General features: G+C 39.5%; 1 protein-coding gene across 6 annotated transcripts in view; it reads right to left on the reverse strand.

Annotated features, from left to right (window-relative positions):
- Nucleotides 1-14,580, reverse strand: part of SCAI (suppressor of cancer cell invasion) — a 198,912-nt gene that overhangs the window by 78,779 nt on the left and 105,553 nt on the right. For all 6 annotated transcript variants that reach the window (XR_012516677.1, XM_074395333.1, XM_074395332.1 and 3 more), the window contains one exon: nt 804-899. Coding sequence is in view for 5 of the 6 variants with exons in the window: in XM_074395333.1 (XP_074251434.1) it covers nt 804-899 (96 nt within the window). In the remaining variant the exon portion in view is untranslated. The remainder of the gene's footprint in view (nt 1-803; nt 900-14,580) is intronic.

Here is a 14,580-nt window from a genome sequence, read left to right on the forward strand (position 1 = left end):
ATTGCGAGTCATGTACCCAGGCTTATTTTATTATTATTTTTTTATCTTTATTTATTTATTTTTTTTGAGACAGAGTCTCTCTCTGTTGCCCAGACTGGAGTGCAGTGGTGCAATCTCAGCTCACCGCACTGGCTAATTTTTTTGTATTTTGTAGAGATAAGATTCACCATGCTGCCAGGTTGGTCTCAAACTCCTGAGCTCAAGCAATCCCCCCATCTTGGCCTACCAAAGTAATGGGATTACAGGCATAAGCCACCATGCCTGGTCATACATTTTAAAATCTTAAATAATTAGGAAAGAAAGAAATTTGTTTTCATTTGGGTTATGAAGATGAAATATGTAATTTTAAAAGCACCAAGATTTATCTTTGCTTTGTTGGTGAAAAAAAAGAAAAAGCACCAAGATAAAAAGCACTGAAGTACTAAAGATAAGAACTGTGACTAGGGCTGGGCGCGGTGGCTCAAGCCTGTAATCCCAGCACTTTGGGAGTCCGAGGCGGGTGGATCACGAGGTCAAGAGATCGAGACCATCCTGGTTAACATGGTGAAACCCCAGCTCTACTAGAACTACAAAAAAATTAGCTGGGCATGGTGGCGTGTGCCTGTAATCCCAGCTACTCAGGAGGCTGAGGCAGGAGAACTGCCTGAACCCAGGAGGCGGAGGTTGCAGGGAGCCAAGATCGCGCCATTGCACGCCAGCCTGGGTAACGAGCGAAACTCTATCTCAAAAAGCAAAAACAAAAACAAAAACTGTGACTAGTAAAAAACAGGCCTTCACTCTTCTTTACTATAAAATTCATTTACCGATGCTGCTGCTGGAACTTCCAGAGTTTCGTGTAAACATCAAAAGTTCTTCCAAAATAGGACTGCCACTGCTTCTGTCCATATTGTGGCAAATCTCTGTAATAATAAATGAGTATGTATTAATTTTAAACTTCTTATGCTATTTGAAAATTAAGTCTTGTGATGGTACAACCCAGATAGATGTAAAATGCTTGCATTCAGGCTTTCTTTTAAAACCAAAGTTACACCGTGGAGCAGAAATAATTCTACAACTAGGGTCCAGGACATGTTCTTTTCCTGTTCTCCTCCCTACTTTTGACAGGCTGTTCTTAGTGTTCTTTGCAGATGCCTCCCCCATGAGGTTTCTAGCACTCTCTTCCCTCACCCTGGGTGATCTTATTCACACTCACTTATATACTGACAACTTTCAAATGTTTACCTTCAGCTAGGAACTTAGCTAAATGTTTGAAGAACACTGCTTTAGAAAATACACCTAGAAATGGATATGCGGATGGTATTACTGTTCTACACTATTCTATCCCCTCCCTATAAGGGAACTATATATCCGTCTTTGAACCTGGTGACTTACAGTACAATCTTTGAGAGACAAATACTCCCTACCATACAAACACTGGGCCTGGCCATATTAACTTACTTTGGCCAATGAAATATAATTGTTAAGTTTCTTATATCATATCTTAGGAGAAGATTAAGAGCACTGTGTGGTTCAGCATTTTCAGTTTTCCTTCTGACCTAAGACAAAGATAGCGCTGTTCTTCAGCCTGGAACACTGAGTAAGGCACATTTAACAGAGCTGCAAAACCTAGACAACTTGTAGCTAACATGGGAGCTAGAAATAAATCTCTACTGTAGGAAGGCACTATAATTTGAGGGTTGCTACAGCAGCCTTACTTAGGAAAAGCTAGTCCAGAAATTGGTAACAGGAGTCCATTATTGCCATAACAAACATGGAACATAGGTGACACTTGCAATTGCGACTGAGTAGCAAGTCTGGAAACAACGATCTATATAATGCAGTCCTAACACTGTATTTGCCTGAGAAAACCTAGAAAGGAGATAATATGATTAATCAACTGGTTGATTTACACAAAGAGGTTGGGAAACACTATGCCGCTAGCCCTGGATGCTATTAGCTACACTTAAAATACTACAAGAAAAAGATGAACTCAGAAAAGAATTAATTGCATTAAACGAATGCAAGTGGAGTTGAAAAGAAAGAAAATTCACAAATTCAAGAACTTATAAGATTGAAAGATACAATTACTAATATTTAACTGTAAAAGATATAATTGAGAAATGCTATCCATAACAGCCTCATCTTCCAGGGCAAAACTTCTTTTTATTTTTTTCGAGACGGAGTCTCACTCTGTCACCAGGCTGGAGTACAGTGGCGTGACCTTGGCTTACTTCAACCTCTGCCTCCGGTTTCAAGTGATTCTCCAACCTCAGCCTCCCGAGTAGCTGGGATTACAGGCATGCACCACCACACCCAGCTAATTTTTGTATTTGTAGTAGAGACAGCGTTTCACCATGTTGGCCAGGATGGTCTCAATCTCCTGACCTCGTGGTCTATCCACCTCAGCCTCCCAAAGTGCTGGGATTACAGGTTTAAGCCACCACATCTGGCCTCCAGGGCAAAACTACTTTATTAAAGTCTGTGAATAGATGAAGAGTACCTTTTTTCAGTGGGACAAAATAAATTCAGGAAAGGAATTTAAGAATCTGGCTGTCTTGTAGAAACCTAATAAACTCAAGTTATCTCTAATAAAGTCCAGAAGATAGACATGTCTCAAAGAATTAGGGGTATGGCTATTGGTACATAGAGCTAACTTGAATCAAATTATTATTATTTTTTAATTGCATTTTAGGTTTTGGGGTACATGTGAAGAACATGCAAGATTGTTGCATAGGTACACACATGGCAGTGTGATTTGCTGTCTTCCTCCCCATCACCTATATCTGGCATTTCGCCCCATGCTATCTCTCCCCAACGCCCCACCCCCCTCAAATTATAGAGTCAACTACATTTCACAAGATTTGTTCTATCGAAGTTACCATTTTAAAAAAATAAAAGAGGCCGGGCGTGGTGGCTCACACCTGTAATCCCAGCACTTTGGGAGGCCGAGGCAGGTGGATCACAAGGTCAAGAGATGGAGACCATCCTGGTCAACATGGTGAAACCCCGTCTCTACTAAAAATACAAAAAATTAGCTGGGCATGGTGGCGCGTGCCTGTAATCCCAGCTACTCAGGAGGCTGAGGCAGGAGAATTGCCTGAATCCAGGAGGCAGAGGTTGCAGTGAGCTGAGATTGTGCCATTGCACTCCAGCCTGGGTAACAAGAGCAAAACTCCATCTCAAAAAAAAAATAAAAATAAAAATAAAGGAGCAATAAATTCACAGACTATAGTGTGGTTAATTTCTTATCCTGGTTTATGACTTGCCATCTCATTTTTCTTCATTGTGTTTTTATTATGAGTAGTTTTCAAATGTATGGATCTTTATTTGTATGGTTAGTGCTTTTTCTGTATTCTTAAAGAAACTCACCACAAAATAGTATTACCTTTTGCAAGATTTAAAGTTTTGATCTTCAAATTTAACTCTTTAATGTACCCAAATTGAGTTTTGTCTGAACGATTTTTAAAAAATATATATCCTTTTTGATGATAGAACTGGAATGTCATAACTTTTCCGCTAAGCTCATTTTTCAGCTCTTTGCTCCATAATAAGGCTTTTCCGTTTTCTCATTAACATTCTGTTAATTATGATAGCCTTAATAAGTCTAGCGTATTTCCTCTTTATCGGGAGTGCCTTGGCTATTCTTGTTTCCTGTACTTACATATGAATATAAATTTTAAACTCAGCTGCAAACTTAAACACACATAAACACACACACACACACACACACACACACACACACACACACACACACACCCCTTAATGGGTTCTAGTGGTAACCGAATAAACCTAGAAATCAATTTGGAAAATTTGTATTTTTTCTAATTTTGTCAATAGCATTTCTTTCCCAAACACTGTCATTAAACACATTTATAACTTTTTCCATAAAAGTCTTATATTTCTTGGTTCATATTACCGTAAGGTCTCATATTTTCCTTATTTTTGTGAAAGATATCTCTACTTTTTAAGTTCTATCTTTTATTTTATTTATTTATTTTTTGAGGCAGAAGCTCATTCTGTCACCCAGGCTGGAGTGCAGTGGTGCGGTCTTGGCTCACTGAAACCTCTGCCTCCTGAGTTCAAGCGACTCTCCCACATCAGCCTTCTAAGTAGCTGGGATTACAGGTGCCTGCCACCACATCTGGCTAATTTTTGTATTTTTAGTAGAGATGGGGTTTCACTATGTTGGTCAGGCTGGTCTCAAACTCCTGACCTCATGATCTGCCCACCTCGGCCTCCCAAAGTGCTGAGATTACAAGCGTGAGCCACTGCTCCCGGCCTTATTTTTTTTATGACAGAAAATGTCAAACATATACAAAAGTAGAGCAAACAGTACAATGACACCTAGGTACTACCAGCAGATTTTAAGATTATCAATTGCCAAGTAAAATACACGTTTTTGTTTCTGGGCCCCCTACTCCTTTCCATAAGTTTATCTGTCTATCTTTGTGCTAATTCCACTCTGTCTAAATCACACTGCTATAACCACCACAAGCACTATTCTCAATTAAGAAAAGAAGTACAGGCTGTATTTATATTGTTCCCTATAACTAAAATGTCTACAAAAATATTTAAAACAGAGAAAACACTCAAATGTTTAGTAGGAAAATGAAACATGTTTTAAACATAAATTTCCTTACTTAAGCTTAACTTTCCTCAATTATACAAGGAAATCTATTATTTAGTTCACATAACTAAATAAGCTGAATGTTCTTGGTAAACTACACAACCTTATAGAAATTTGAGGTGAGGCAAGCCACAGTGGCTCACGTCTGTAATCCCAGCACTTTGGGAGGCTGAGGTGGGCAGATCACCTGAGGACAGGAGTTCAAGACCAGTCTAACAAACATGGTGAGACCCCACCTCTATAAAAATACAAAAATTAGCCAGGCATGGTGGTGCACGCTTGTAGTCTTGGGGGTTGAGGTAGGATGACTGCTTCAGCCAAAGAAGTCAAGGCTGCAATGAGTCATCATTGTACCACTGCACTCCAGCTTGGGCAACAAAGGGAGTATCTGTCTTAAAAATAAATAAATAAAATAAAATGAATAACGGGAAAACCGAGATTAGTGGTAATGTAAATTCAGAGGGTATGGTGGGGACTAGACAGTATATGTGAATTATCTGAAACAGGCCTGGCATATAGTAAGCACTCATAAATGTTAGTTGCTATTATTATTCTTATGAGGGCTACTATTTCTATGCAGCCGGGAAAAGAGTAGCTTTTAGGTAAATGAAATCTTCATTTATTATGGCAGGATATCAAAGGAGAATGTATAAATTGATAAACCAAGAAAGAGTGATAAAAATATATTAGCTTGAGAAATGGACGTAAACACCAGGAAAACTAAAATTAGAAATAGTCAAAAGTGATTGCAGGCCAAGCATGGTGACTCACACCTGTAATCCCAGAACTTCGGGAGGCCAAGGCGGGCAGATTACAAGGTCAGGAGATTAAAAACAACCTGGCAAACATGGTGAAATCCCATCTCTACTAAAAATACAAAAATTAGCTAGGTGTGGTGGCACATGCCTGTAATTCAAACTACTCGGGAGGCTGAGAAAGGAGAATCACTTGAACCAGGAAGTCAGAGGTTGCAGTGAGCCAAGATAGCGCCACTCAACTCCAGCCTGATGACAGAGCAAGACTCCATCTCCATGAAAAATGAGAACCCTCAGTGAGAGGGATGTTTTAGAGAATACTACTTCATAGTGTAAGCCATTTTATATTATTTCACCTTGTAAAACCCATGTTTTTTAAATTACGAGGTCATAGTTTCATTTATTTTTTGAATTGGTAATTGATACACATAGTATAAAATTGAAAGAACACAAAAGTAAGTCTTCTCTACTTCTATTCCAAGGGACCTAGACCTTCATTCTGACAAAGTCCTCATTTATCTACTTATAAGCATATGATTGTGCATGTATACACATGGATATGTTACTTTTAAAAGGAAGTTTTAAATAAATACATTAAGAAAAAAGTAGCTGGGCATGATGGCGCATGCCTGTTATCTCAACAGTTTGGGAAGCTAAGATGGGAGGATCACTTGAACCCGGAAGTTCAAGGCCAGCCTGGGCAACATGGAGAGACCTTGTCTCTTGAAAACATTTTTTTAAAAATTAGCCAGGCATGCTGTGCACATTAGCTTACACCTGTAACCCCAGCACTTTGGGAGGCTGAGGCGGGCAGATCACCTGAAGCCAGGAGTTTGAGATCAGCCTGGCCAACATGGGGAAACTCCATTTCTAATAAAAAATGTAAAAAATTAGCTGGGTGTGGTGGAAGGCTCCTGTAATCCCAGCTATTCGGGAGACTGAGGCAGGAGAATTGCTTGAACCTGGGAGGTGGAGGTTGCACTGAGCCAGGATCACGCTACTGCACTCCAGCCTGGGCAACAGAGTGAAAATCCATCTCAGATTTAAAAAAAAAAAAAAAAGAATTTCTTGTGCCCATTTTTGGGGCTATCAAAATAAGAAATAACAGGTCAGTGCAGTGGCTGATGCCTGTAATCCCAGCACTTTGAGAGGCCAAGGAGGGCAATCACTTGAGTCTAGGAGTCCAAGACCGCCTAGGCAACATGGCAAAACCCTGTCTCTACAAAAAATACACAAATTAGCCAGGCATGAGTGGCACAGGTCTGTAGTGCTAACTACTCGGGGGGCTGAGGTGGGAGGATCAACTGAGCCTAGGAGGTCAAGGCTGCAGTGAACCATGATTGTGCCACTGCAGTCCAACAAGACCCTACCTCAAAAAAGGTTTCAAAATGAAACTGTTTGCTTTAAAAGTATCACTGAGAAAGCCACAAAACAAGGCCTATCATTGTGGCTAAGTCAAACTGCTATGTTTTATTAAAATGTTTTTCTTGAGATAAACTCAGTACAGTGCACATTGGTAGTTCACCAAGCCTGTAATATTATGACATCTAATTTATGATTTCCTTTTTAGCTGCTATTTCTTGGCCAGCAGCTGTGTGTCTCCAAATAATTTTTCCCCAAAACCAGCATGTTTTCTGAGTATGTCCTCTTGATCTGCTTACCTAGATGTTTTCCAAATGCTATGTTTTTTTTATTTCATCTTTACTTTTCCTATTTCAACTTTCTGATTTCTCCAACAAAAAGATTGGTAATTCTTCACCTGTATCATCTTCATTCTCTTGACTTCATATTTATCATTTTTCTCAGGATACTGACAGATCATCTCCAGTTCTTCCTGAACATCAGTAACTCAATGTTTTGAGGTATTAACAGTATCAGTCTCCATTCCCATCACCCCATCTTGTCTAAGTAGTATCAGCTCCGTTTTCTTTGATGTGAATTTCAATCCTGATACTGCATTTTTGCTTTCCTGCACGTCTTCCTTGCTTTATTTATCCATAGCCTGTTCGCTCCTTATAGTTTTATGTTCTTTCACAGAAGCCATGATCTGTGGCATTTTACTGCAGAAGACAATATTCTGAAAGTTTCTTCTACTTTCTGCTATAGATAATTTTCTGAGCCTTGAGAAAACGTTTTCATTCCCTTGTAAGTGTGTGTGCATGTGTGTGTATGAAGGAGTAAGGACAGTGTTATTTTTGTTTCTTGAAGAAGCCCACTTGAGGATTTGACTCAACCTTTCTACAACAAGGTATAATCTACCCATGCTCTGTGCCTGTTAACTCCTCTTCCTGGAGTATGTCTCTTGGGGAAGGGAGAGGATAAATCAAATCTCTTAGATCTACACATGGACTGAAGCTCCTAGCACAATTAGTTGACCAGGTTTATATCTAGCGTCTGTTGAGCTGGATAAGGGTGGGACCTTCACATATCCTGCAATTTGGTTCTGACATTCTGAAACAATGGATATATAAAAACCTACTAAGCACCAGAAAATTCTTCATGTCTGTCATAATGAATTTTATTTATTTATTTTTTTTGAGACAGAGTCTTGCTCTGTCACAGGCTGGAATGCAGTGGTGCAATCTCAGCTCACTGCAACCTCTATCTCCCAGGTTGAAGCGATTCTCCTGCCTCAGTCTCCCTAGTAGCTGGGTCTACAAGCGTGTGCCACCATGCCCAGCTAATTTTTGTATTTTTCATAAAGACAGGACTTCACTATGTTGGCCAGGATGGTCTCGATCTCTTGACCTCATGATCAGCCTGCCTTGGCCTCCCAAAGTGCTGGGATTACAGATGTGAGCCACCACACCTGGCCAACTGTTCTTTACTCATGGGTTTCATAGCTCTTAGTACATGGACTGACATATTTTGACAGTCAGTATACGTATTGTGACAGTGAAAAATATTTCTTCCCCCCCCCCTTACATTCTCCTTACTTTTTATAAATAGCAATCTGGGTATCTCACTAAGCAGTAAAAATGCAGAAGGGCAGGTGCTGATTTTACCACTGGAGACTTTATCAATTAACTTTTACTGCATAACAGGCCACTTCAAAATTCAGAGCTTAAAACAAAACCCATTTATTAGCTAATCATTTTGTGAGTAGGCAATTAGAGCTGAGTTTAGCTGGACAGTTCTATCGGTCTCAGTCAGATCTCACTCATGCAACTCAGACAGCTAATGTTCTATGGCCTCTCTCATATGTCCAGGACTAGCTTGGGTTTGTTTACATGGGGGTTGGTTATAAGTTTATAAGAGTAGCAGGAGATGACAAGCTCTAATGTGAATTTTTCTTTTCTTTCTTTTTTAAAATTTTTCTTAGCAATTAATTCATGAGTTTTTCTTTTCAAGTATTTGGAACATGTTTGCTACTGTCTCTCTGGCCAAAGCAAATCTATTAGCCCAGCCCAGGGGCAGTGTGGGAAGGAACTAGTAACAAGCATGGATACAGGGAAGGGAATCGTTTTACAATCTATCATGGAGATCTTTTGTTTCTTTCCTTTTTAATTATGAAAATAATACAAGTCTCTTAGAAAACAAAAATACTGTATATAAAGAAAAGTAAACGAAAATGCTCTCTTGCTTCTCCTTTCAACTTTAGTCCCCACAAACAACCACCAAAAAGAATGATTTTGGCAGGGTGCTGTGGCTCACACCTATAATCCCAGCACTTTTGGAGGCTGAGGTGGAAGGATCACTTGAGTCCAGAAGTTCAAGACCAGCCTGGGCAACACAGGGGAGCCCGTCTCTGTAAAAAAAATACAGTAAATCCCCAACCACCACCCCCCACCCATACACACACCAATAAATTAGCTAAGTGTGGTGGCAGGCACCTGTATTCTCAGCTACTTGGGTGGCTGAGGTGGGAGGATCGCTTGAGCCCTGGAAGCTGAGGCTGCAGTGAGCCATAATCACACCACTGCACTCCAGACTGGGTGAATAAGAGTGAGACTTTGTCTCAAGAAACGAACAAAAAAGAATGATTTATTTCTCTGTTCACATTTAAGTATATATATGACTTTTTCCATTATATTACACCAAAGGGATCAAACTATACATAATATCCTGCAACATGTCTTTTCAATTTAAGAACACATCATATTTATTTAATATACAGAGAACTGTATCAATATTTACTGTGTACAAAGTAGTATATAATGAACCAACTTATTTAACTACTACCTTCCTGATGAACACTTATATTCTTTTTAGTTTTTCTCTGTATTATTATTATTATTATTATTATTATTATTATTATTGAGACAGAGTCTTGCTCTGTAGCCCAGGCTGGAGTGCAGTGGCACATTGCAACCTCTGCCTCCTGGGTTTGAGCAATTCTCCTGCCTCAGTAGTAGCTGAGAGTAGTAGCTACTCTCCCTCCTGAGTAGCTGGGATTACAGATGCGTACCACCATGTCCAGCTGATTTTTTTTTTTTTTTTTGTATTTTTAATAGAGATGGGGTTTCACCACATTGACCAGGCTGGTCTCGAACTACTGACCTCAAGTGATCCGCCCATCTTAGCCTCTCAAAGTGCTAGGATTACAGGCATGAGCCACTGTGCCTGGCCTCCCTTATTTAAAAAAAAAATGCTGTAGTAAATATCTTCATACTAATAAATTTGAATCGCTACATAATATGAATGAAAGGTAAATTGTAGGTGGAAGTGAGGGGTGAAAAAAGACCTGCATTTTTGAGCCAGATGTTAAGATAACAAATAAGAAAGCAAAAGGTTTCCCTACCCAAAATTTTCAGGCACAATAGTAAAAATTAGCAAGTTTAAAACTGCATATTAAAAATCCATTTCCATTTTCCTTAATTCATTTCAGATTACAGAAATAGGTTAACCATAGATATTAGATTCCCACATTTATTACAAGTTTTCATCTCTCTTTTTTTTTTTTGAGATGGAGTTTCAGTCTTGTTGCCCAGGATGTAGGGAATGCAATGGTGCCTCAGCTCACTGCAACCTCTGCCTCCCGGGTTCAAGCAATCCTCCTGCCTCAGCTTCCTGAGGAGCTGGGATTACAGGTGTGCGACACCACAACCAGCTAATTTTTGTATTTTCAGTAGAGATGGGGTTTCTCCATGTTGGTCAGGCTGGTCTTGAACTCCTGAACTCAGGTGATCAGCCCACCTCGGCCTCCCAAAGTGCTGGGATTACAGGTGTGAGCCACCTTGCCCAGTAGTTTTGAGAAGTTACATTAGGAAGACCTAATCAGATATTTTTAAATGTAAGTTGCTGCTAGAAACTAAATTTAAGACTCTTATGAAGCAGCTGGTGTTATGAAGAAAGTATTTTTATGTACAAGCATTTGTCGTCAACATCAACTTTGTGACAACTGACAATTATTGTGTTTCATTAAGGATACTATCTAAAGTCTTAGGCAATTTTTCAAGTAAGCATTTGCCTGCAAGTTTCTTTGAGTTTCCAAAACTGACAAAATTAATACATCTCAGTAATACATCTTGTTAAGGGAGAAAACAGTGTTTTATTGCAGGTGTCAAGTAGAAAGGGTTGTAAAGGAAGGGGTCTTTGTATGCAGGCCAAAAATACACAAAAAGTGATCTAAAATGCTATACTAGGGTTACTAAAAGTAAGTTGTAATATATAAATATTTTCCGATTTACAGCTATGAACAATGTTGGCTAACTTCTATACTATTTTCCTCAAAAAAGTTTAAAACATCTACTATTCCAGTCTAAATAAGTTATAAAGACACCAGTTTCTTTTTCAAAATAGTGTTTAAATTTTTTAAAAATTTCCCATAGGAAAACTCCTATGATTATCCTTTTTCTTTTTTTAGAGACGGGGTTTCACCATGTTGGGCAGGATGGTCTAGATCTCCTGACCTCATGATCTGCCCTCCTCAGCCACCCAAAGTGCTGGGATTACACGAGTGAGCCACCGCGCCCAGCCTATGATCATCCTTTCTCTAAAGAGAAATGTCGTAGAAGTTAACATACAAACCACTATAATATGATCAGCATCTAAAATTAACTAAGGTACTCTATAAAGAGTTTCAAAAAAAAACTCTATACTACTCAGAGCTTGACTCTGATTTTAAACTTTGAATATATCATTTGGTCATTATTACTGTCAGCAAAGATGGGAAATTAATGGTCCATAGAATTAAATTAAATTAAATGGGGCTCTGTGAATTACCCCATAATTTAAATGACCTTATATTTCACATTTTGCAAAGGCACCTATGTTATAAATTGGCTAATCATATTATTTTCTCCAAGATTTTAGAGGAAAGTAAAAGTATGATACTGATCTTTCTTTTTTTTAAATCCTCAGTTCTATCAATAGAACTCAGGAGACTACGGTAGGAAGAAATGCAGTGCAAATAATTAAACCTGATCAACAGGGATGTTTCAAAGGTAATGCTGAAATCTCAAAATCAGGAAATCTCTGTAAATTTTCTCTAAATCTCCCATCTTTACTAACCTAAATTAGCTAAGATCATTGATCCCTATGTATACCTACAATCCAAGTCCAAGGGCACCTTAATGGTGTGCCTTTTTTTTTTTTATTTATTTATTTATTTATTTATTTTTTCAATGCTCCTTTTATCAGTCCTCTCTATGGCATTACACTGGCCACCATTTTCTCACCATCTTATAACTCTTTTTCCTGTCCTTACAATCTCTTCTATTAACTTCTCTTTCCTTAGTCCAGTCCCTAAACGCTTGGCTTCCCCAGGGTACGTGTGTATATATATACACATACGTACATACACAAAAATAAACATACATACTGAAAGTTATTTAGGAATCATGGCCAGTAAGCTGTAGAGCTATGATTCAAATTCAAACCTTCTACCTCTTAATCCAATGCTCTCTCTTTTCTACCGTATGGAACCACCACCTAGATTTTGTACACAAAGTTCTTAGTTCTTTTCCGGGAGCACATTCTGCTCACTGGCTTTTTTTTTTTTTCCCCTTGGTCTTTTGAGACAGAGTCTCACTTCACCCAGGCTAGAGTATAGTGGCATGATCTTGGCTCACTGCAACCTCCGCCTCCCAGGTTCAAGCGATTCTCATGCCTCGGCTTCCCAAGTAGCTGGGATTACAGGCATGTGCCACCCCACACCTAGCAAACTGTTTTGTATTTTCAGTAGAGATGAGGTTTCGCCATGTTGGATAGGCTGGTCTCAAACTCCTGATGTCAAGTGATCCATCTGCTTTGGCTTCCCAAAGTGCTGGGATTACAGGTGTGAGCCACCATGCCGATTCCACTCCCTGGCTCTTAGGATGCTGCAGACCTCCAACAAAGCTGTGGTCAAAGGCAAAGGAATAAGCCAACTTCTCTGAAATTAGGTTTTCAGTCAAAGAACACACTGCCCCACTCGCACATTCTTGTTTAAACAGAGAGGACTGTATTACAGGGACATCTTTGTTCCAATCCATGTTTCTGTGTTCATGTGTATATGGGACCAAACTGCATTTGAGACTTGCAAAGCCCAATTGAGCATGTCCTCATTTAGCACCAGTATTGCTTTATCCCTTCGTAGACCCAGGGTTTTTGGGGGGGCTTTTTTGTTTTTAAAGACAGGGTCTTTCTCTATTCCCCCAGGCTGGTGTGCAATGACATGATCATAGCTCACTGCTGCCTCAAACTCCTGGGCTCAGGCAATTCTCCTGCCTCAGCCTCCTGAGTAGCTGGGACTACAGGTGCCTACCACCACACTCAACTAATACTTTAATTTTGAGACAGAGTCTCCCTCTGTTGTCCAGGCTGGAGTAAAGTAGTGTGATTTCCACTCATTGCAACCTCTCCCTCCCAGGTTCAAATGATTCTTACGCCTCAATCTCTCAAGTAGCTGGGATTATGATGGCAGTGGCAGCCCATCGGAGCAGATGCTACAGGGATGCCAACTGCAGTGGGGGAGTTGTGGCCAGGGCTGCATGCTCCGCAAAATGGATGGAGGCCAGGAACAGGTGGGAACCAGGCCACCTACTGAGTTGGAGGGGCAGAAACCCAGTACTCCTTGGCACAACTGCACCCACCCAGCTGCAGCTTTGGACCCAGGCTTCCCTGTGTTCTCAGGGTCTAAAGAGGCTCCCTGCACCCACAGGCTTGAAGTGGGGCAGGCATTTCCAGGCACCGGCATTATGCAAGGCTACAGCTGGATTACATGTACCGCCTTGGCCTCCCTAAGTGCTAGAATTACAGGTGTGACTCACTGTGTCTGGCCTGCCTCTATTCATAAAGTCAAACATTCATCTGTGTTTGGAATCCTTACTCCTAAATTAAGGAAAAACTTCTCGGAAGTAGCACTTTTCAAATTATAATCTATCACGTTAACATAGGCTATTACTTTATCTGGCAAAGCTTTGTTTTTCTCATCTGTAGAACCAAGATAATAGACACTAATGACACTGTTTTGAGGATTTAATGAATTCTTCGGGGTTCTTAACATATCTTTTTAATTGTCTCTCTATACTCCTGAAGGATCCTAAAAATTAACCACTATTGAGGTGGTTAAAAGGGAACACTTTCACACTAAACTAGTACAACCACTATGAAAAACAGTGTGGAGATTCCTAAAATAACTAAAAAAAGAACTACCATTTGATCCAGCAATCCCTCTGGGTAGATATCCAGAGGAAAAGAAGTCATTATACAAAAAGAATAACTTGCACACACGGTTGTAACAGCACAATTTGCAACTACAAAAATATGGAACCAACCCAAATGCCCATCAATCAACAAGCAAAGAAATTGTTTTATATATATATATATATATATATATATGATGGACTACTACTCAGCCATAAAAAGGAATGAAATAATGGCATCTGCAGCAACCTGGATGGAATCAGAGACCATCATTCTAAGTTAAGTAATTCGGGAATGGAAAACCAAACATCATATGTTCTCAGTCATGTGTGGAAGCTAAGTTATTTTATTGTTTAATATTTTAGTATAGCATTTAAATAGCTAATTTTCTAGATTCTGGGGAAACGGTGACAGCATAGTACTGAATCTATTCAGATAACTTCCCAAAACAGAACAAACAGATAATAATGCAAAAACCCACTGATAACATTTTCAATAAAACCAAGGGTTCTGGGCTGAATTGTTATCCCCAAAACTTGTATGTTGAAGCTGTAACTCCCGGTTTCTCAGAATTTCACTGTATCTGGAGATAGGGTTTTTTAAAAAGTGATTAAATTTTTTAAAAGCCTTTAGGAAAGGTTTTAATACAAT

The sequence above is a fragment of the Saimiri boliviensis genome, chromosome 2, assembly GCF_048565385.1.
Source record: "Saimiri boliviensis isolate mSaiBol1 chromosome 2, mSaiBol1.pri, whole genome shotgun sequence".
Taxonomy (NCBI): Eukaryota; Metazoa; Chordata; class Mammalia; order Primates; family Cebidae; genus Saimiri; species Saimiri boliviensis.